General features: G+C 44.2%; 1 protein-coding gene across 3 annotated transcripts in view; it reads left to right on the forward strand.

The window, feature by feature from the left end:
* ZMYND11 (zinc finger MYND-type containing 11) overlaps positions 1–10,985 on the forward strand; it is a 107,998-nt gene extending 97,013 nt beyond the window's left edge. For all 3 annotated transcript variants that reach the window (XM_082479508.1, XM_082479506.1, XM_082479507.1), the window contains 4 exons: positions 321–389; positions 2,305–2,577; positions 3,664–3,849; positions 8,609–10,985. In XM_082479508.1, the coding sequence (XP_082335634.1) occupies positions 321–389; positions 2,305–2,577; positions 3,664–3,849; positions 8,609–8,731 (651 nt within the window). In that variant the 3' untranslated portion in view covers positions 8,732–10,985. The remainder of the gene's footprint in view (positions 1–320; positions 390–2,304; positions 2,578–3,663; positions 3,850–8,608) is intronic.
* The last annotated feature ends 11,588 nt before the right edge of the window (positions 10,986–22,573 follow it).

Raw genomic sequence — 22,573 nt, forward strand, 5'->3', positions numbered from 1 at the left:
GGGTGGCTGATATCAGAATATTCCAGAAAGCAAGTGTTTGAACTTGTGTGTGAAATGAAGAAAAGAATAGTTAAGGGTATTTTAGCAAATGCATATTGAACATTAGAACTTGTTCCTTCATGCAATCACAGTCATCAGTGATAGAGTGGAAAGGTTATTGTGTGTATTTCTCATTTTAGAACAGTATTCAACTTCCATTTGCTAAATTAAATAATTGCAAATAATAGCAAATAAAAGGTGCATCAGTCATGTTACAATGAATGCTACTTATATGAACTGGTTTTTGGAATGATTCAATATACTTTTCTTAATGTTGACAGCTGAAGGTTACTCAGGAACCAAGAGCAAAGAAAGGACGACGTAACCAGAGTATGGAGCTCAAGAAAGAAGTAAGTAACCTCGATTACCATGTTTGTAGAGATAGAAAAGCGCAAAAAGTCTGAAATTGTAATAGACGCTCCTTCAATTTCTGTCACCTTTTACTGATTTTACAGTATTAATCTCAAAATTTCCAGCCTCATAGTTTGGTCCTGCTTGGTAACAAACGTAATTGTACCTCACACATACAAGCCACTGGTGTCATCGTGTTTTTTTTCTGTATCATGAATAAATCAACGGTCAGTTTACAACATTATTTTTTTAATGGAAAATTCAGGCTAGTTAGTAAGTCTATAAACAGCAGAAATTATAAAATATTTCGCACAATCAAAAATACTAAGTTTATAAAATGTCATATCCACCTTTGTCCATGGAACTTCCTTCCTTGTTTATCCGGTATGCACACTGAATGATCATGTAACCAAGGGACTGTATTATTATGCTTGTACACAAGGGGGCAGTTACTGAGGCAGCCATAAATCTTGTATTTCCTTACTTTTGAGTACTTTTTCCTGGCCTTGTTTCAGCTGCATGTTGAACATTAAGAAAAAGTTGCACATATGCACAGTTCTCAGAAGGGGACTCAGGACTCCATTACAGAGGAGGGTTCAGGTGTTAGCACCGGAGTTCTGTGGGATGGCCCTAGTGCCTGAAATACAGACATTGCCACTCCTAATATCTGGGTACCTGCCTCCCCATTGTGTCTGATACCTCAGGGCCAGCTCTGTGAGGCACTGTAATCGATGGAGGCAGTGACACACAGTTTGTTCCCCCTGGGGCACAAACTATATCTGAGTGCAAGGTAGGGAGACCACAGTTTAGGATGTCTTGTCGTTTTTGTTGTGTTTTCTGTCAAGCAAATGTTGTAATTTGCTTCATATATTTATGTCTTAGCATTTGCCTTCTTAGCTCTGCTCATATTTGATCAGCGATCCAGAAGTCAATCACAGTGACCGATTAGGGAGTAATTGGTTGCAAAAGAGAGTACACAGTCAGCCTTTTGATCGGTGTGAGCAGTTCCCCATCAGACAGACAAGCACTAAGTCCAGTCCTGAGCAAGTCTGGTGTTACAAGGACTGTGTGCTTTGTCTGTACACTGTTAAATGAGCTTTAAAAAATTTTAAGTTAAAAAAAGAACCCCAATGTTCACCTGTGTCTTCAGACACCTCAAATATCAATAAGAGTTTGCAGGGGTATTACTTCTGTGTGTTCTAAAGAGCAGGAACAATTGGTGTTACAGTGTAATAACACAGGCAGCTAAATTCAGTGCAGTACGCACAGTAACTATGATTTCTTTCTTGGTAATTGTGTAATTACAGAAAACTTCTGTGGTCATCCAAGTCTAGTTCTATATTATTGGAATCAAAACTTAGAAGCTCATTAGCCTTTCATCTTCAAAGCACCTTTGAAGTACTAATCAATCTTTGCAGCAGTTCTGCGAAATCAGTGGAATATTACAGACTCCAGTGGAGCCTGTTGGGCCAGAGTAAGTCCAGAGTTTGCCAAAATAATTCAGGCACCTTGGCCACGGAGCTACAGTCTCTCCAGGGAGAATGATAGGGAGAAAAATCTATAGCAACACTTTAGTAATCCCAAGGGATATGCGGTGATTCAGCATAGCCTCTGATGTTGATGGTACTTTTTGGGTAGCAAGGCTGGTGAGTGTGCCATACTGATGCCATACGTGTGCTTCCTTCTGGAGGGCTCCTAGGTGAAGTCAGAAAAGCCTGACCAAAGAGCCTACCAACTGTCATGCTGTTTTTCCTCAGGGATCCCATGTCCTGTTAGTACTAAAGGTCTTCAACAGACACCTTTCACAATAATTGCACTGGCATTAGTCATAACATTTTTTTTCTCCAGGGGGATCTGAAAGTTAACTTGTTCTGGTTTGATATATGGATTTACGAGTTTGTTCTTTCGCTGTAGGAGCCAGAACCTGAAACTGAAGCAGTAAGTTCAAGCCAGGAAATTCCCACAATGCCTCAGCCCATTGAAAAAGTTTCAGTCTCAACTCAGACCAAGAAGTTAAGTGCCTCTTCTCCAAAAATGCTGCATCGGAGCACCCAGACCAGTAACGATGGAGTGTGTCAGAACATGTGCCATGACAAATACACCAAAATCTTTAATGATTTCAAGGACAGGATGAAAGCTGATCACAAAAGAGAAACTGAGAGAGTTGTGCGAGAGGCAGTGGAAAAGGTAACACTTGCTGAACACCACCTACACTCTGGTTTGAAGAGAGAAGTGTGGATTTTTTTCACATTCTTTTCTACTTTTGTAACATCCACCCTTAAGAAAATGAATAAAAAACGTTTTCCAAAGAGACCACATAAAAATAGTCTTCATTATTGCTTTTTAGACCATTTCTATACCAAAAGACCTTAGTTTAAACAGAAAAATCCTGCTTTTTTTGATTCTTGTCCAGTGAAATCAGTTTGTGATCCAAAAATAAACTAATTGTTCATTCATGAGTATCTGTTTCCAAAGCCTTTGTCTCCATTGTCAAGTGTGGTTGTAAACAATGGCATTGTTTGAATGCTATTCATAAATAACTCTTCTTTTCTCGATCTTCTGACCTAAACATTAAATAGATTCACTGAAATTTGTTTGAATTTTCTGATCTAGTGATAACCTGTTTAAAATTCAATATCTCAGCCTGAGCTGATCATCTTTGACTAGAGAGAGCAGGACAATTTCTAAATTTGTCTGACCTCTCTTAAGTACCTGTCTTAAGATAAGATGAATTTCCTTCTGGATGAAGGACTATGGAATGAACCCAGGGAGTTTAGATGTTAATCCTGTAGGATTAAGACACCAAACTTTTAGATAACTGAGCAAGGGCAAAGGAATCCCACCAACAATGAATACTAAAAGGTACCTCTTACTGAACTCAGGGGTGTTCTATTTTTTATTTTCCATTGTGCCCTTGCTGTAGATTTATATGCAGCTGTAGACTTGGAAAAGACAAAATCTTTGTCTCGGATAAATTTGTAAATTTGTAAACTGATCATTGACGAAATATACATGGAACCTATTTGGCTGGTTTTGTAGATGACTAGTAGAATAGAAACATGGTGGCTTTTTTATTTTGAATATTTCTTATGGGATAGAAGTTTTGTTATAACTCTAAAGGAGAGAACTTTTTGTTTCCTAAATAGGAGAAATCTCTAATTATGTGACCTGCACCCACATAACTAATAGATGTTTAAAGAGTAGAGGTTTAAAGGAGATACTTTTGCTCCAATAGCTGTCCATTGACTTGCTCTGCTGACTTTCTTATGGCAGCTGCGTACAGAGATGGAAGAAGAGAAAAGGCAGGCTGTAAGTAAAGCTGTGGCCAACGCACAAGGAGAGATGGACAGAAAATGTAAGCAGGTAAAGGAGAAGTGCAAAGAAGAATTTTTAGAAGAAATTAAGAAGCTAGCAGGCCAGCATAAGCAACTGATTTCCCAGACCAAGAAGAAGCAGTGGGTAAGTGTCAAAAATTTATTACAAGAGAATAAGTGGAAATGTATAATGCATACTGCAGGCCAATTGAAGGTGATTTCTTCCTTACATTTAACTGCACTGCTCTTTCACTAGTCTTTTAGCTTTAAGGTTTTGTCCTTCATATAACTGCTTTCAAATTTTCTTAATCTCCACATTTCAACTCCAAGTTCTGATTACTTTCCATCTTAATTATGTAGTGTTAACAGCACCATCTTCTTGAGTCCCATCAGATGTTAGTATAAAAATATTTTTTTTCTAAATGCATTATTACTTCATATAAGACATGTTTAGCACTATGTTCACACTCCTTTGATCTCAAGGTCCCGGAGAGTACAATATCTGGCTGCATCAATTTGGATTCCTGTGCTAATAAAGCTGGTAGTGACATCCTTTTGGCGTTTTCCTCTCCTAGCTTTTTCTGCAGCTCTTTTATGTTCTTTTGTATTTAAGACATGACTTTCTGAAATATATTTCCCTCCCTTGTTCAGTCCTTAAGCCCAAATCTGCAGCATTGCCTACAAAAAACGTTTGTATGCCCTTTAGAAAAGTGAAAACAGGCATCTAACCTACCATTCTGTTACATGCTGCAAACTTTTCCCTGTTTTCGTTTGCTTTGTGTCTCCCATTTTCTTTTCAAGCCAGAAGTATGTTCTCCCACATGGCTGTACAGCATCTACTCAAACACTGCAAGTACTATAGTACTGTGCCACTAGCCTATAGCAGAGTGTGAGTTACACTGTTATGCTGAGGAGCAGTGTGCTTAGCACATGTACAGACTTCGCTATTTCTTTGCTTATTTTCGTAGGAAAAGGGAAGGAAAGCCATCGTTCTGGAAATCACACTGCACTGTAATAGCTGTCTATAAAATACAGGAGGGCGGGTACGAGATTTTCTACTCGCCTCCTTTTGAGCTTCGATTTTGCCAGATGCGGCTGAGCAGCGTGCGAGTGCCTTACCACAAGATGGCACGCTGATCTGAGCAGCGATGGGCAGCTGCTGTCCCAATGCTGCCCGGGGACAGCCAGCCCTGGCTCCGACCCGCAGCTCCCGGTTGTCTTCTGCTACAAAGGGCTGTTTGTTTATGTTCAGCCTCATTAGTCCTTGTTCTTACAGATGAAATGATGGTCCCTGCAGAGAAAACCCTGCTCTGCAGAAGAGTGAAATAAATACTAAGGCGAGACAATTGGTTGCTGACTATCACAGTTATGAGTCTGTTTTTTTTTTTGTAAAGAGAAGAATTACTTCAAATGCCAGAGCTTCTGTAGAGTCTTCATTTCCGCTCCTAGCAGAGATTTTACTGTGGGTGGTATGATACTGCAGTGCTTGGGTCTCTGTCAGTTAGAAAATTCCTCCTTGTCTACCTGTCTCTGCAGACCAGAGAAGTTATTTAGGTCTTCGACTTGATCAAGTTACTGTGTTTAATGAGTCACCAGCTGCTGGTGTCTGCATGCATGCTTTTGCCTGCGGCACTTGAGAGGGCAACTGAATTGCTTTTGCCTGCTATAGAACTATGTTAAATTAGCTCTCTTCTGTCAAAAGTTAAAAGGGCACATGTTAACTGTTGCCACCATTCAGCTGATATGCAGTAACCCAATCACAGTAACTTGATTGTGAGTCTGGACTCCTAGCTATAGCTGTTTTGGGGGTTTTTTGAAGGCAGAATTTATGAAAGAGACTCACAAGACTTACTTTCAGCTGCTCCAACGTGCCTTTACCATATCCTAATCAGAGAGTGCCCTGGTACCACATCTTCTGATCATGTGCATAAAGCCTTTTTCTAAGCAAGACAATTAAAGATATAAAGAGCATTTGACAGTCTTGCCTATTTCTGTGGCCCCAGAACTATCTGTCAATCACCACCTTAAATGAAGGTATCATAGAAGCAACTGGTTTGCATGTGGTAGGAGAAGGAGGGTAAGGATAAACACCTTTGCATTCAAGCTGATGGATCTGCCTGCCAACACACAGCCTCAGGCATCTGGAGTTGGTCCAATTACACAACTCCCCAGTGATTTTTCCTTCGGTGGTACTAATGACAGTCCCTGGTGTGTAGTACCGCTCTTGTATGCTGCTATTATAATAATGATTCCTCCTTACCAAAATCTCATGTAATTAACACACGTACTAAATGAGTTTTGGTGGCTTTGCTTTTTAATTAGAAGCAGAGACCTCTGGTTTTGCATAATGCAGATGTCGAGGCTTGGGAATACAGCTGCTATTATTCACGCTGTATTTGTCTTTTTCTCACACCTAAAAAAAAATCCAGTCAGGTTGAAGGGATATGTTTCACTGGTGGTGTACAGGCACACGAGAAGATGTGCTCCCAGCCCTCAGGAGCCTAACACATAAAGAACAACAATTTCTGTGCCTCTGACTGGCTACAGTCCCCGTGGCTTAACCCAATTTCATTTTGATACCTCCAGAAAATTTGGATTTAGTACAGGTTCCTCAAGTAAATAGCAAATGAAAGGAAGAAGTGTAAAGGCAGGGATAACGATGATGAGATTATGCAATTTGATAGCCTTCAGAATACAGGATAGAGTGCCGGTCTTGATAGTGGTTCTTTTTTAATTTTTTCTGGTTCTTTTATTTGCATGTAAGCCTCATTTAAATTGGTACATAGTCCATTTTTACAGTTCATTTTTAACTTCTGTCTCTTTCAATTATATTTACATATATGTTTATTCTAAGTTGCAATAGGTTGTTTTTAAGTGAGTGAGCATTGTCTGTGATGTGTACTGTCTGAAACAAAACCCCAAGTGGTTGATAATGTCTAGAAAAAGGAAAACATGAAGAAAAGAGGAGGCCCAAGGCCAGCTGGCATTTTGCCTTCTCTGCCACATGTGCTGGTACCAGCTTAGATGACACTATTTTCCTTTTGTAAGTGGAGATTTACATCCCACACTTATGGCCAGCATATGTAAAGGGAAGTGCAGGACCCACAGATCAGTTGTCCTCTCCTGTCTTAGTGTATTTTGATCTCTCCAAGCAAGCAGATGTGAAGCCAGTCTCTGGGCTGAGGCCCATAATGGAGAGACACAGCTGTTCCCTGCACCTTTCCAGCGGATGATCCTAATGGTTCCCACAGGCTTGTGGGCAGCCAGCAACATGAAAAACCTGGAAAACAGCTCTCGAGAGGACACTTGTTTGCAGACATTTCTACAAATAAACTTCCCAGGAGCTTAGTTATAAAAGGAAAATGGAGAGGTTCCCTTCTCATGCAGCTAGAGCCATCCCTTTATTGCTGATGTAAATAAATAGTTATCAGTTTAGCCAATGTAAATGTCAGCTTTCTTGGATCTGTCTTTTCCAGTGTTTAGGGTTGTTGTGGTTTTATTTTGTTTTAAGGCAGTTGGGTTTGTTTTCTTTGTAATTCTCTGTTTTATTAACAACGCTGTAGCTAGACAGGACATAAATAGTAAATTGTGTGTTATTCTGTGGTTTGATAGCAGCCTGCACAGACTGTGTGATATCCCTCCCTCTGTTCCCCATCGTGCAATAGACATTTCAGACTGAATTCATAAAGATACTCTCTGATTTTGAGCAGACCAAATTCAGAAAGACAAATCTGAGATCATTAGAACCTGGCTTTCAAGGGCACTGAGTATAAGTGGCTCCTTTAGCAGCAGTGCCACCTGGCTTTACAGGAATTTGTCAGAATGATAGTTAATGCTTTTACCAGCACTCCCTTAAAAGATATAAAACTACCTGGAGACAGGACACATTGTCCGTACCTCCCTGTTGAGCACCAATAGTGTTGGCCAGCATGTTGGTTCCGTTTTTTAGTTTCTTAGAGGCCATGGGGTTACTTTCCAGGTAGCCCTTCTGGCTACCAGCAAACCGGGGGTGTTCTCTGTGCTCCGGGCTAGAAATCCTCTTGGCTGCAGCACTGCCCAGAACCGGGTATTTCTGCAGAAATCACAGGCTGTGCAGCATCTCTTCTTTCAGGGGTTTTGTGCTGTCCTGGCTGGCGTGACAAGGGGCACAAGCCCATGTAGCAATCCAGTGTACACCAGGCCTTCTCTGGTTTCTGGAAGACTTGAAGGAAAAGGCACTGTCTGGCTCTTCTCAGTAGCTCTGATGTAGCGCGAAGTTTTGTTTTCACCAGTTTGCAGCGCTCTCTGGCAACCAACAATCCCCAACGACAGTAGCCTCCTTGCAGACCTGCACTAAGTGGGCTGTAACCAACCTCTTGGTAATGAATTATTCTTTTCTCCAATAATATTTTTGTGACTTTTGAGATTTTCCTAGCCCAAAAGGACCTTCCCCAGCAACCTCTGGACAGGTCAGTCTTGTAAAGAAACCAGAAACGCAGATTTTCAAGCTTGCGCAGAACCTGTTCACACCAGAAATGCCTGTTGATTTATCGTAGCTTTTAAGACATAAATCAGGATGCCATTATACAAATGTTGAGTAAAAGATGGTTCCTTCACTGCGTAGCTGAAAAATGTCGGTCCACTGCCCCGAGCGATGAGTTTTCTTAAATGAGAGATGATTTTTTTTCAACCGCAATAATCCAGACTCTGGAAAATATGAAGGCATTGTGCAGATTTACTAAAGTTTGCTGCTTTACTCAGCACGTGTGAATAATGCCCTCCTGCCTTTGGCTGCCCCAAGCATAGATAAAAGAGAAGTATTGCTCTGCATGTGCTGGTGCATCCTTGAGCAGGTGAGAACACACGTGCGTTGGTAAGGAGGGATCCTGCCAGGGTGGTAATCTCGTCTCGTTTGTTCTCTCCAGTGCTACAACTGTGAAGAGGAGGCCATGTACCACTGCTGCTGGAACACGTCCTACTGCTCCATCAAGTGTCAGCAGGAGCACTGGCATGCTGAACACAAACGTACCTGCCGCAGAAAAAGATGAAAGAGTTATTCCTCCCCTAGAAAACCACCCCGATGATTGCTATTCTCAGACACAGCGGTTTTTGTTTCCAAGAAGCCAAAATTGTTTAGAATTTGCTTCCCATTTTGCACCAGCCTTTAAACACTTTTCGTAAAAGAAATTTTGCACAGTAATTTCAGTCTTCTGTTTAATGCTCCTCCAAAATTTTGTCAGCGAAGTGAATTTAACATCTGTGGGAGCAGGTTACTTTAAATAATTTTAAACTAGAGGATTTGTTGCATTTTCAGCAAATTTTAAAACATTTTTAGGTTTTACAGAGGTTTTAATCTTTAAAAACAGCAGATCTAAAAATAAAAAAGTCACGCAAGTTTAACGAAAGGAACGTTTAAAAACTAGAATGTAAGAAGTATAGAACTGTTTCAGAAAAACGAAGCATACTACCTTGATGTAACGTTTATTTCTTAACCTTGTTGAGCTGGTTTTGTTCAGCTTAATTTTACTGTTTAAAGGCATTATCTATTGGTTATACCAGTGGGTACATGATTGAATTTAGGGAACAGGGTTGACACAGCAGGTGCTAGTCCTGCGTATTTTTTCTTAAATATTTCCCAACTGTGTTTTATTTTCATTATTTCTTTTCAATATATAACTTTTATAACAAAATATTAGCTTTGATCTTGTAGTTTAAAATCACAGGGAACTGGGGTAATCTTTTACTGAGCTGGATCTTAGAGAAAAATGAATATTTAAATTTTGAAGTTTGCACATTTCATCTTTGTCCTAACATGAGTGCTTGTAACAAGAATAAGAAAAGCCAAAAACCAGAAAAAGCAACTACCTTTATTCATACACGGAATTATGAGGCATACAAATTTCTTTATTGCGCCCCCCCCTTTGGCCTCCCCGATCCAACGTCATTTGACTGCCTATGATCTGGTGTCACCTGGTCCATTGTAACTTGATAACAAAAGGAGAAAAAGCACTTAAGTTTCACAGAAGCCGTTATGTTTGTAGTAATGGGTCATTGCCTAATAATGAGCTCCATCACTGTACTCAGAATGAAGAATAATGCATGTTAATTTTCTTGTATTAAAGATGCCGTGATTTGTAAAAAGTCTGTATTTTGCGGAATGTCTGGATTAAGAAGCATTACCAATAGGAATGGATCGATAGTTGAAAAATGATTTTCTTTTTGTTTGTTTTATATATAGATATATGAATTGCATCCATGTTCAGAGACAATTTTTTAAATAGATGTAAAGCTTACTTAAATAGCTTTTCTTTTAAAGTGTCTCCGCATTTTAGTTTCTTTCAAAGATTGGTCTTAGACTGAGTCATATGCCCATTAATCATCCAGCTATTTTTTGAGAAGTTAGAGGAATAATTTGTAAATATTTATTTAGATCTTTGATATTTATTGAAAGCAATTACATGATGGAACGATGGAAGCTGAAGAATCAGGAGGAAAGCCTTTAAAAAAGTTTTCTCTAGGATTTGTCAGGGTCATTGTAAAGAAGAAAGTATAACTAAGACTTCTGTGAACTACCACTGAAATCCTGATCTTTTTTCCTTACAGTGGTGATATAAGTTAATTGACTAGATACTGCCAAATAATGCCCAATACGTTGCAGAAATTCAGTGGTAAGTTGATTGGAAAAAATAGTAAGTAGATGGTAACTTGTATTACCACAGCTACGTTATTGCCTGATAAATGTGTAATTAACTTTTGTCGCCTCTGTGTTGTGACTGTAAAACACTTCACAACTAAAAATCAATCTCGTTCAATTACTTTACAAGTTCCAAAACTTCGATCCACCCCTATGAAAGCAAGTTATTGTGGAAATATTTTTGGTGTAAAATCATTCCAGAATATGTAATATTTAACTGATAGCTGCATGAAAGTAAGATTCGTGTTACTTTGGCTTTTTTGTCTCTGTTGACACGGTTGCACATTTCCAAGTTACTACAGCGTGAAAACTGTGTGTTTTAAAGAAAAAAAACAAAACAAAAAAAAAAAGATTGTGGCCTGGTTTTGTATAAGTTTTAGGTAAAATTACAATTGATTGTTTTAGGAATCATGATTTAAAATTAATTTTTCTGCAAATCATAAAGCTATATTAAAGTGTTGAGCTTAGCCACTATGCACATTGTAATTATTCATTGTGGCTGTCCAGTTTATGATGCATTCTGGCATTTTGTAAGCTGCTCTGACTAGCAATATATAGAGTCATTTAATGTGTTAACATTGGTTAATAAATGTATTTAAAAAAAAACCCCAAACTCAGTGGAGGTGTCTGTGTTGATTTTGGCCAGTTGTCCTCATGTCCTTGGGTGGGCGTGCATGAGGCTGCTATTCTTACTCGTCCTGGCCCGGAAAGACCGGGGCTGTGGGTGGGGAGCGGTGCCGGAGCTGGCGGGGACCTCGGGGACCTCGCTCCGGGCTCCAGGTGAGCTGGCAGGGCTTGAGCGCAAGTCACACCTCTCGGCACTGAAAACGGACTTTTTCAGCCCATTCAGGGCCAGCAGCCCCCAAGGGCTGTCTGTATCCATCATGTTCTGGTTTTCATGCTGAGTCTTGCGCTGCCGGCAGCCAGGGTGGGTCTCGCAGACCCCCTCCCCCCCCCCCGTGCTCCCTCCCGCCAGGAGCCCCGCTCTGCCTTCCCCCAACCCCGCCACCACCCCTGAGCCTGCGCCGGCTTTGTGAATCATACGGTCATAGAATGGTTCGGGTTGGAAGGGACCTTGAAGATCATCGCGTTCCAACCCCCCTGCCATAGCCGGGGACACCTCCCACTAGACCAGGCTGCTCAAAGCCTCATAAATAAATAAAATAATTTTATCTGGAGGGACTGAGAAGGCTCCATGAATCCAGCTCCAGCCTGAACGGCCGCAGCGTTCCTGGGAGAAGCCGTCTCTCTCACTCATTTTTGAAGACCAGACTTGCTGCCGGTGGGTGCCTGAGGAGGCCGAGGGCCCACACTGGTGCTGCTGCCCCCAGGGCATGTCCCATGGCCGCCCTCGAGAGAAAGGGGATTTGGGGACGAGTCACAGTCAGGGCAGGTTGTCACGAAGCCCCATTGTGACTTCAGGGTGGCGGGAGGGACCCTGTGGCAATTGGTTTCTCTGTGGCAATTAAGAATTCCCCTGTAGGAATTAAGACCTAACAAGACCTGCTAGTCCCGGGGGGAGGGGAAAATTGAAAATTCTATTTAAAATATTTAAAAATCCCTCAAAAGTCTCTTTTATTATTTTACTGTCCAAACTTTTCTCTTCTTACAGGAGTCTTCACATTTTACCCATGAGTGCAAATTTTATTAATTCATTGTGATGAAACTCAATTAAATACAAGTAGCCGGCATAGCGCACGGATTGCAAAGGAGTCGTTCGTGCCGGCCCAAGCCACCAAAGCGGGACCAGGAAAAAGCCGCGTCCCCTCTGAGCTCTTTCCCTTCTCCCCTTCCGATGACCGCAGTCAGCCTCCAGGCACAGCGCCGCTCACCAGCACCCCGCTGCCACAAACCCCCGGTGGAAACGCTCCCCCACTCCCGTCCCTGCGTGCGTTTGCTGGTTCCGGTGTCACCGGTGGGGCCGCTATCGGGACCAAACAGGTTAAAAGCTTTGAAAGTGCTACGGCAGCTTCCCACCCCCACCGCTCAGCGTGTGACCCCGTCACACGTCCCACGCGGGGCCCTGGCACCGCCACCCCGGCAAAGCAGAGGAGGACGTTTGTCCTTGTGCTGCCCCAAATGTGCAAAGTCCCTTCCACCAGCAGCCTCCGGATGAGCCGCTGCGTCTTCGCCACCGCAGACCGGGATACCTCTTAGTGCCTCCAGAGCATCAGTCTTAAAGGCATCGTTTGGCTTTTTATTGTTGGCTTTTCCTATTTTTTATCATTATTGTTGTTATTGTTAGCATCGTTGTTGTTGTTTAGTAACTTTTAACTCTGGCTGTTATTTTATTTTAATAAGGAGAAGCAGCGGTTTCTGCCTCCTGCTTCCTTTAGGTGGAGCGAGCCGCCCGGCTCAGGGCTTCGTTGCCTCTCCAGATCTTGACTGACCGAGTGCACAAAATATGTTTGGGATTTGTTACCGGTAGTCAGGGGCTGCCCAGCCAATTTTAGCCTCACCGAGTGAGAGCACATATGCGATGCGTGCATGTGCTTTCCAAATGCTTTCCGAAATCAAAGGGGGGGGGGGAAGGGGGGCGGGGGACGGGGGGGCAGGGGTAGGCATCAAAACCAGAAAAGCTGTTTCATGTTAAGGAAATTCAATTGCAAGTGGAAAGGTCCATCCATTTGTGAGAATAATACAGTATTTTTGGTTTTAAGTGGAAGATGTTTAAGGTAACCTAAAAGAAAAACAAAACAAAACAAAACACCAAACTATCTCGGACCTTCCAAAACCCTGGAAAAATGTCATATTTTATCTTAATAAACCCTATTTCCAGAGGTCAAAAGGATCAAAAGTATGTTAGACTCTGAGTAATGCTTTTTAAAAAAGAAATGCTGGGTTGCTAAAAGTTCAAAATAGTAAATTCAGAAAAAATAGAGAGAACCCAGAGAAAATGAACTCTAAATTGCCCCTCCCACGCCCCGGGGCCGTGCCTGGCCCAGGGCCTCTCCAGCCCCACGGCCCCGGGGCCGGCAGCGAGCCGCGGGAAGATGCCTTCAGGCTGGGGAACAGCGATGGAGGGGCTGAAATTAAATATAGCGTCTGCTTGGCAGATAATTTTAACATAGAAGGGGATTAATAATTGAAGATTATTAGTCAGAATAAAGGCCGAGAGAGCCAGAAGGCGCCGTGCGAGAAGGCAGAGAGATGTGTTTGTTTACAAAGCCACCGGCCAGTTTCTGTTAACTCCCTGGAAGTGAAAACTAAGCTGGCGTAAAGCTTCCATGGAAATAGGATTTGCCCCAGAGAGGTTCCTAAAAATAAACTTGAGTTCTGCATAGAGAAGGCACTGTGAAGCGGGTTATCCGAAACGCTTTACCAGTGTTTGGAACAGGCCTTCTGCAGCAGAAAACAGTGTTTATTAATAAAGCCAGAGCACTATTTTATTTTTAACTGCTTCGTTAAGGGGAGAAGTATCTTTTGCAGCCAGCCACCGCGGGCGGCTGCAGGTGCCGCTTGCTGTCAGGGGAGGGCTCTGCCTCTCCTCCGCCTGTGCTCCCATGGGAAGAGCACGTGGAAGCCATGAGCCCACCGAGCTTGCCCACACCAATGCGCTCCTGTCCCCTGGAACAGAGCCTTCAAGGTGAAAAATGGCTCCGTTAAAAGCAAAAAGGGAATCGGTGCCGTGCACACAGCGGTTCTCGGAAGCCCCTGTCATCAGGAGAGGGGGTTTTGCCTGCCCTGAGCCACCCACGCACCTCGGCTCATCAGGGCACCCCGTAACGGGTGTTAGGAGGAATTTCTGTGTCTTCTTTGGAGGAATAAGAGCTGGGCAGGTCTGGTGTCCAAAGCCCAGCAGCTCGGGCAGCACGGTGCGGGCAGGCAGCTCCTCTGCCGCCTGCGCTGCCGCTCAGCCCCTGCCAAGGAGCAACACCGGCTCCTTCCCGAAGAAAAAGTTCAACCAGAAACTCTGCCATGTGCGGCTTATGCACTAGAGAGAGAACTGCTTTGGCTGCAACAACCCTTGACCGAGTTACAGAGCCTTTCACTGTCTTTTCACAAGTCTGTAAAGACCACAAGTGCCGGAAAAGCTTTTATTTTTCCCCTGCAGAAAGGAAAGATGTGCAACTCAGTCATGCAATTGCCCATTATTTTTTCCTGCGGACGCCGGAGCCTGCAGCATTTTGACTCTGAGCTCCCTGATGTCCGCGGAGAGTGAGCCGCTCCGGGCTAACGGAGCCGTGGGGAGTCGGCACTGGATGCCCAGGACCGCTCACCCCTTCCCACTGGCTGCGTTTCAGCGTGATATTTGGATAGGTGCAATGCTGCGCTTGCAAAAAATGACCCGCCAGCCCTGGAGCTTGTGTTTCACCAGCGGCGGTCAGGGAGACGTTGGGCCCTGGGAAGGGGGGGGGGGGCAGCTCACACCACCGGTCCCCGCCGCAGGGCGCTCGGTGCCTGCCCGTGGGTGAGCCCTGCACCCAGCCCCACGCCAACGCGATGGCACTGCCACCGCCTCCAGCCCTGACAGCCCTGAGCTGCCTCGAGGCTGGAGCGGTGCGGGAGCCGCCTTTCAAAAACTATCCACAATAATGAGCATCAACTGCTGCACAAGGAAAGAGCAACTGGGAGTTCCGGCTGAAGAGCTACAGGCCTCCCCAAACTGCTCCCCAGCCCGGCACCAGCCGGCCTGGCACAACCCACCCCACCACCCTTTCACCCTCCCAAGCTGCCTGGCACGGTCCCTCCTGCACAGCAGTACGGTCCCTCTGGGCCCGAGGCACTGCTCGGCGCCCGACCCCGCACCCCTGGGACCGACTGCGGAGTTACCCCTGCCTGCGCCTCGAATGTCACCAGTGCCACCACCCCCTTTTCCCCAAACCCCACTTGATTCCCTTGAAAGCCTCACCACGGTGTCCCCCCGACCGCCCAGCGGTGATGGGTGCCCCCCATCACCCCCTCAGCAGGGGTTTCTCCCGGGCACGGCCCCCCTGCCCAAAGCCCTGCCTTTCAGCAGAAGGCTCCCGGGGGGTTGGGGGGGGGGGGTATGCTCTCTGTACAGAGTTAGCTGCAGTGATATAACCTATTTACAGGCTTTTCTGGTAAGAGCTTGTTCAGAATTTGCTGATTCTTGGCCTAGTCTTGATCTGTGACCAGGACCTCCCTGGGCAGAGGGAGCGGTTCCATCTCTCCCACCTCCTGCAATCACCCTTCGGTGCAGCAAAGCAGTGTCCAGAGTCCCCCGTCCCACAACAGCCCGTGCTTAAAAGAACTTATAAACTCATTCCTGTAGGTTACTGCTCAGCGCTTCAGAGCAGAAATTGTGACATTTTTATGGTGGTTTGAAGTCCTCCAGCTTGTTGACTGACTGACCACCCAGGCCTTGTGAGCTCCTGGAGCTTGGAGGAGCTTCACTAAATGGCAGCTGCTGTGGCTGAAATTCAAAGCAATGTGTCAGCGCTTGGAGCAGGAGGCAGAGGAGGAAGAGGAGGAGGAAGACCAATTTGATTTGCCCATCCAGAAGTCGCAGTAGGAAGACAGGGCGGCAATTTGGTCTGCTGGTGAAATCTGTCCTTTCGCATCTCAGCACTGTAGATCTTTTTAATGAAGACATTTACAACACCATGGCAGTGACCAGGGACTCTGCTTGCGTGGGGTGCGTGGCTCAGCGGGAGCAGGGTGTCAGCTCCACGCCAGCTGAGCGGGGCTGATGGTGCCGAACTTCAGAGGAGCCCTCCGAGATGCTCGTGCGCTTCCTACCAGGAACCACACGGGCACTGCGAGGGAGCTGTGCAACTCCTGCCGCTCTTTAAGGACACTGATGAGAATGCTCTCATGACATAGAGTTGATCCATAGTCAAAACTGAAGTCAAATGTGGGCTTAGAGAGCGTTGTTATTTTTTTGAAGAGTATGACTTGAAGTGCAGGTCTACCCCGAGCCAGTGCTCTCACCGTGTCCCCTAATTATTACTCTTCCTGTGGCTCAGCATTTACAAATTAAACTGGCTAAATATATATTTTACCCAAAATTAAGTCAAACTGCCAATGAGACTAATTGTAACCTTCTTTTCTGGTTGCTGCCTCTGACACTTGCACTCTGTCACATCTCACTCGGGATGACACATTGCATCCTGACTTTGTCTCTCTCCTGCAGATGTGTTGGCTTTATTGGGCTGGAGGAATGAATGGTGTTGTTCATTGTGAGTGAAGTACAATGAAAGTGCAGGTGTCCCCATGCACACGCAGCAAAAATGCAATCGCTCTGCTTTCACAGAGAGGTTACAGCCCTGTTATGTGATCCACTGGAAGTGGGAGCATTTTAAGAAAAGTTTGCATTTAAGAAAATCTGTTTTTTTGTTAGAAAATACTCAAAAACGAGTGATCTCCAATAGGCATTTTATTATGACTTTAAAAAGTAGTTAAAAGCCTCTTGTTCTGTTAAAAGGCTTTGCCCTGAGATGAAAAAATACTTCCATCCTTTGAACGAAAAAATAATTATAACTGACACCACACTTCATTTGCTATTTCCTTTCTTTTTAGTAACCAAAGAGATGTAAGAGGAGGAAAGGGAAGAACGCAAACGCTCCCCATTCCGTTTCTGCGGGCCCCAGGCCCCGGGCTGGCAGGGTGGGCTGTGGGTCGCCACCATGGCGGGTGCCAGCGCCCGCCCCCGCAGCCGCATCCTCGGGCACTGCGTCTCCATCACAGCCCTGGCGCAGGCCTGAGCCGCTGCGGCTGCAGCACGGCCACGCAGCGCACGGCCACGGCTGTGAGCCACTGCCAACGCACCCGAGTGTGTACCCTCACCCCGGCAGGCAGCTGTGGCAGTGGGGGGAGAAGGGGACACATGAAAAAAATCCTCCTGTGGATTTCAGGAAAGTGTCCGAAACCAAATGGGTGTGAGAGGCACCCTAGAAATGTTAATTAGCACACATGTCTGCAATGGAAAGTTTAATTCCTGTGTATCTCCTCGGCCGCTAATTTCTTTTGGGCAGTTGTTGGCTTAAATTCTCTTCCTCTGCTCCGTGAATACCGCCCATGCCTTACTCCCCTCCCGGCCTTGCTTCATGGAAGCATTATTTTCTTCTTGCACGCAGCTGCTTTTCTTACTCCGGTCTTCTCTCCGCACTTCCTTGCTTCAATCCTGCCTTTTCCCTGATATAGACGTGGGGTTTTTTTAGTTTCCTGACCCTTTTGCGTTTGGATAACCTCTGTCCTTGTCTTGCAGCACATCTGTCCTCCTACCTCCATACATTTCCCCTCCTGGGTGTTATTCCGGAGCCCCTGGGCTGAACTCGGCAGGCAGCAGTTCCTCCAAGCCTCCGGGCTGCACGTGGGGCTGAGAGCAGCCGGGCTGCGTCTCACAGCACCCGGAGCTCCCCGGTTTGCAATGGGCTCACCTAGGTGAGAAAGTTAAAACACAGGCCCCTCAAATTAGGTGCCTGATGCAAGATGATTAGATAGTCTCAATTGCTTGACCCTTACATGTGCACGATCTTCTCTTTTCTGGCCTTACCTCCCTTCTACACCAAATGCTCTTCCTCAACCTGCACTTCATTTATGGCTTCCTCCACTGGTGTCCTCCTCAGCAGTGATGGCTCTGCACAGCTCCTCTCTAAATGCCCCCCCTTCCCCCGGCATCTCCAAACCTTTCCCATATGCTGCCCCTCACCCTTGGAAGCCCTTCCCTGTCATGGTGCTTACACCGGCTTTGTCCCCTCCACAGGACACCCCCTTGCGTGAAGCCTATCATAGTTAATCTACCAAAGCATGAAATTAAAGCAAGATCAACTTTGTGCCTTTAGGATCAGCCCATTAACTGGCCATAGATGCGTAAAATTTTGCAGGAGGTTTTAAAATTATTATTAGTTGTGTTGTGGGATCCCAGGGGCAAAGACCATGTTTTTTCCCCCGGGTGGATCATACAAAAGACAACAGGGTCTCGGTATTGAAGAAATCTTGTCCATGAAGATCAGCAAGAAGTGTAAGAGTGCTTCTGGTACCGATTTTGACTGGTGTGATGCAGTACAACCTGCTCAGGGTCATCAATCTATGGTTGATCTTAAACGCCATGCAGTTTCCGGATCAGGATGCATGCCAAAAACGTAGAGAAATGAGCTGATGCCGGTTTGCTGGGTAAGAAAGGGAGAGCTGCTGTTTCAAAGATGTTGACCTCAGTGAGGTACAGCACAAATGAGGCAAGCTTTGAGAGGACTTTTTGGACCAGCTTTGAGGTGGTACTCTTCAAAAGAGACCACAAAAACCCTGGAAAGGAAGGAAGGCCTGTTTATCTAACTCTTGGTGAGGTGAGCGAGAGTTTTTGGGAAGGTGGGCTGTCAAATGAAGCACTCCGGACACAAGGAAATAGCTCAGGTTGAACTTCTAAATCTTATCTCCAAATGAAATGATTCATTTCTACTTTCAGAATGTAGAATCTGGTTTTTGGGTTTTTTTTTTTTTTTTTTTTTTTTCTCTCTTCAAATCGCAGCCAGCTTTAAGTAAGAAGTTCTTCTATTAGCACAAACAAAAAATTCAAAATCGGGGTTGGCTCTTACCCTGGGGACAGTGGGGTCCACCCCCACTGGGATGATCTTTCTGGGCTTTACCTCTCCCCGCAGTGCCCGTCCACCCGTGTCCCACGCCAGCGCCCGGCCCAAGCCCCCAGGCTCCCCTGCATGCCCCGCGCAGGCGCCCCAGCAGGGGTTTGTATCCCCCCGAGAGGGGTCTGCCACTGCTCAGGCTGATGGCAAAAAGCTGTGTTGGAGAAAATTAGAAGTTCCCCAAACCCCTCTCTCCTGCGATTTCGTTCACCAGGTGACCAGTGAGAATTTGTCGTTGATCTCTGAGCATGTCACCCCCTCCCCGCCATAGACGATAATGGTGCATAAAGCAAATTTTTGTGTTGAAAAACACACACAAAAAGCTGCAAGGTCTTTTATCAAGTTCTTTTCCAGCTCTTACCTTGTTAGTATCAACCTCATAATGAATAAATCATACCCTTCTTATTGTGCATGAAATTATTCTTCTAACCCTACTACAAATTTTTTGTTGAGATTCCCCACCAGCTTTTCAGCGCTATAGCCACCAGTTGCCAAAATGATTTTTAAAATGTGTACTGGAAAGATTTTGGCCTTTGAAAAATCCTCATCACCATTAGCATAAAACATCAAACCCCTTCCTTTTTTTAAAGAAAATGATCTGTAAGATTGAATCAGGAACTACTTGCTGTTCTGCCATCCCCTTCCTTCTGCCACCCCTAACTTGCCCTCTCCCTCCCACAGTTTTTGGGTTGCACTCTCTTCTCTGGAAAATTGTGGGTCCTCTAACCTTCCTCTTGTGATGAGCAACCTCAAATTTAAGCCATGGGAGATGGGATTTTATACCCTGAACTTCTCAGATGGACTACCAGAGACACGAGGACTCACAATTTCACCCTTTGAAATCACATTTGGAAAATCAGGGCTACGGCCAAACCTCTTCTCTGGGGATGCTGCAACCCAGCGGCTGGCAGCCAGCTCTGAAAGCACGGTATTTTTGGAAAAGGCCAATGGAAACAGGCAGATCACATTTCCGAGGGGCTTTATCCGGTTGTCCAAGGCTTCTGAGCTGATATGGAGGTTCTAGCCCCACACACGTGAGCAGTTACCCGTGTAGTTCCACTGGCAGAAAGCTCCAGCAGAGATGTAACACCGGGATCAATAACTTAAGCGACTGCTTAGCAATATGTCGGTAGCGAGACCTTGCAACAAAAGTGATAAGTGACAAATTTGAGGAGTTTTACAGTACTAATGCTTGTTATTGCTTCTCACAAAATGTTACCAAGCTTACAATAATCTTTACACTTTCAGCAAAAATGTGAACAGTATATTTGAATATATTAAAAAGAATTAAAAAAACATTTCACAAAAAACATTTGTTGCCATATGAAAGTCTTTCAGCAATAAATGCCCACACCAGTATTTAAACATTGTTAAAAGTATAATGATTTGTACTAATAAATTATGCAACAAGAGAGGTAAACAAAATAAAATTACAGTATAGCTCTCCATGTTCCTCCACCGAGCGTCCGCAGCTCTCGGAAGCTCCATTTTAGATGACTAATTAAGAAACTGATATTTTCAGAGCAACAAAAATAAAAGCTTTTATTTGTTCATTTGAATATAAAACAGGCGTTATCACAGATGTACAAAGCGTACTGGTGGTTTAACATACAAGAAGGTTGCTGTCCTTTGCACATAAAAATTTTTGTTTGAAACTGTGATTGGCTGAGTTACATGAATTTCTCTAACCAGTCACCACACTCTATGAAATAACGCTGCTAACATTCAACTGATAAAAGGGACAGTCTTCCCTTGGGTAAAGTGTCAAGCAGGATTAAATATATATAATAAACAAGCACCATGAGGAATCTGCTCCTGTTTGATTAGTTTTGTGTTTAAATGTTCATTGTGTACCCTCTTTTTTTGTGCATGTGCATCAAGTTGATTACATGGTTTTGTCTGACTCCAAAAGCACAAGGTCACAAGACAAACATTTTATACATTCTCATGAATGGTTTATCTACAGTACAGTTTCTAATACAGAACAATCCTTCTTTATTGCTCAGTCTGATGGTGCTTAAATGTTTCCTTCCTTTTGCTTGCACAACAAAACCAGAAACTCAGTTTCTCATTTCTCTTAACTCAGGATTTAACAACCACAGATGACAGGTTGCAGAAGAGAGCTGTTATTAACTGCGTTTCACAACTGCATTGCAGTTCTTTTATTCTCTACAAATGCAAAGTTGACTTCGTGAAGGTTAAAGTGATGCTTTGAACGACAGCGAGATTTGTTTTGCAGTACTGAGATCAGCGATAGCAGGACTTCACAAGTTAGTTCACACACTGCAATTATGTTTGTAATCAATCAACATCTTGTCTGAAACCTTACAACGACTTGCCATTAAGAACAGGTTTTATTCTTTTTAGGGAGCAGAAAACGAATCTGACAAAATATAGGATTGGTCTGCAGAGCATGAACAGGGCTATTCACAGGACAGTGAAGGCGGAAAAGATGGTCTGAAAGAAAACGCGGCTGACATGGCAAGATGCTCTGTACCGTACATGCAGACGAAAACGTCCCTCCCTTTTAAAAAGATTTCAAACACCCAGCGTCGAGACTCCCTTGTACGTGATATAAACATGATTACATTTGCCCTGCAACAATCTTAGTCATGCGTATCCGGTAATGAGAGCCAGCACGTGAACGTCATTTGGGACAATAAGAAAAGCATTCTTGGACTGCAGCTGGTAAATCCCACTCTTGATCACAAACAGGTCAATTCAGTTACGACCACATGAAGGAAGGGGAAGGTTTTAAAAAAAGGGGCCCGGGGTGCAGGGAAGACAACAGAACTGGGGAATCAAACCTCTCCTTTATCCAAAGGTAGTAAAATGAAGGCAGCTGTGATGCATGTTTTCCTACTCTTCTCCCGCGCCGGCCTCAGATCGGAGACCGCGGGACTCCTCCGTTCTTTAAACAGGCAGATCGGTTCCTCTGATGGTTTAATGCGTTTGGGACTAGTTAGCAGATGCACAGTTCGTGCCGAATCGGTTGTAGTGACTGTACGCTCCTCTCTGTTAAGGAATAAATTAAAGACCACCAAAACAATCGTTTCCTGTAAATGTAAACTGGATGCATTGGCCACCGAGCTACATGTCCTAGCTGAGAGGCAAATCGATAACTCTGTGCAAATAACCCCAAAACTTTTCCTTATAGCAATAAAAACACCAACTAAAACAACGAAAAAAAATTGTGCAACAAAGTTCTGCAGCTAGACAACAGTGCTATTCCTCAACCTGCCTTTTCTAAGTCTAACAAGTGTATGCACATGCCAGCACGAATATTTATTGTTGCCTCCATGGCAAAGAAAAGAAAATTATTGTAGTGCATTTTTAGTCTTAAATTCATTCACTGCCTTAAAGGCAGCAATAATTCCACTTGCTGGTATCTAGAGGATTCTTTTCGACAGGGACACTTAGCAATCCAGGATTGCCTCTTTTCCAAAAATTTGTGAGTAACATTTGATTATCTACAGTGGGAGACACCATGCAAGTGACAAGTACTGCATTTTAAACTTTAAAATCTTTTGTCATTAGTGAATTTATATTTCATATATATATATTTGATGTGATACTATCCACTCAAGATAATACAACACTTTGTTTTTATATTAGCAAACATTTCAAGAGTTTAATATTCTTGAATGTTTTTT

This window comes from Vanellus vanellus (assembly GCF_965231255.1).
Source record: "Vanellus vanellus genome assembly, chromosome: 2".
In the NCBI taxonomy this organism is placed as follows: domain Eukaryota; kingdom Metazoa; phylum Chordata; class Aves; order Charadriiformes; family Charadriidae; genus Vanellus; species Vanellus vanellus.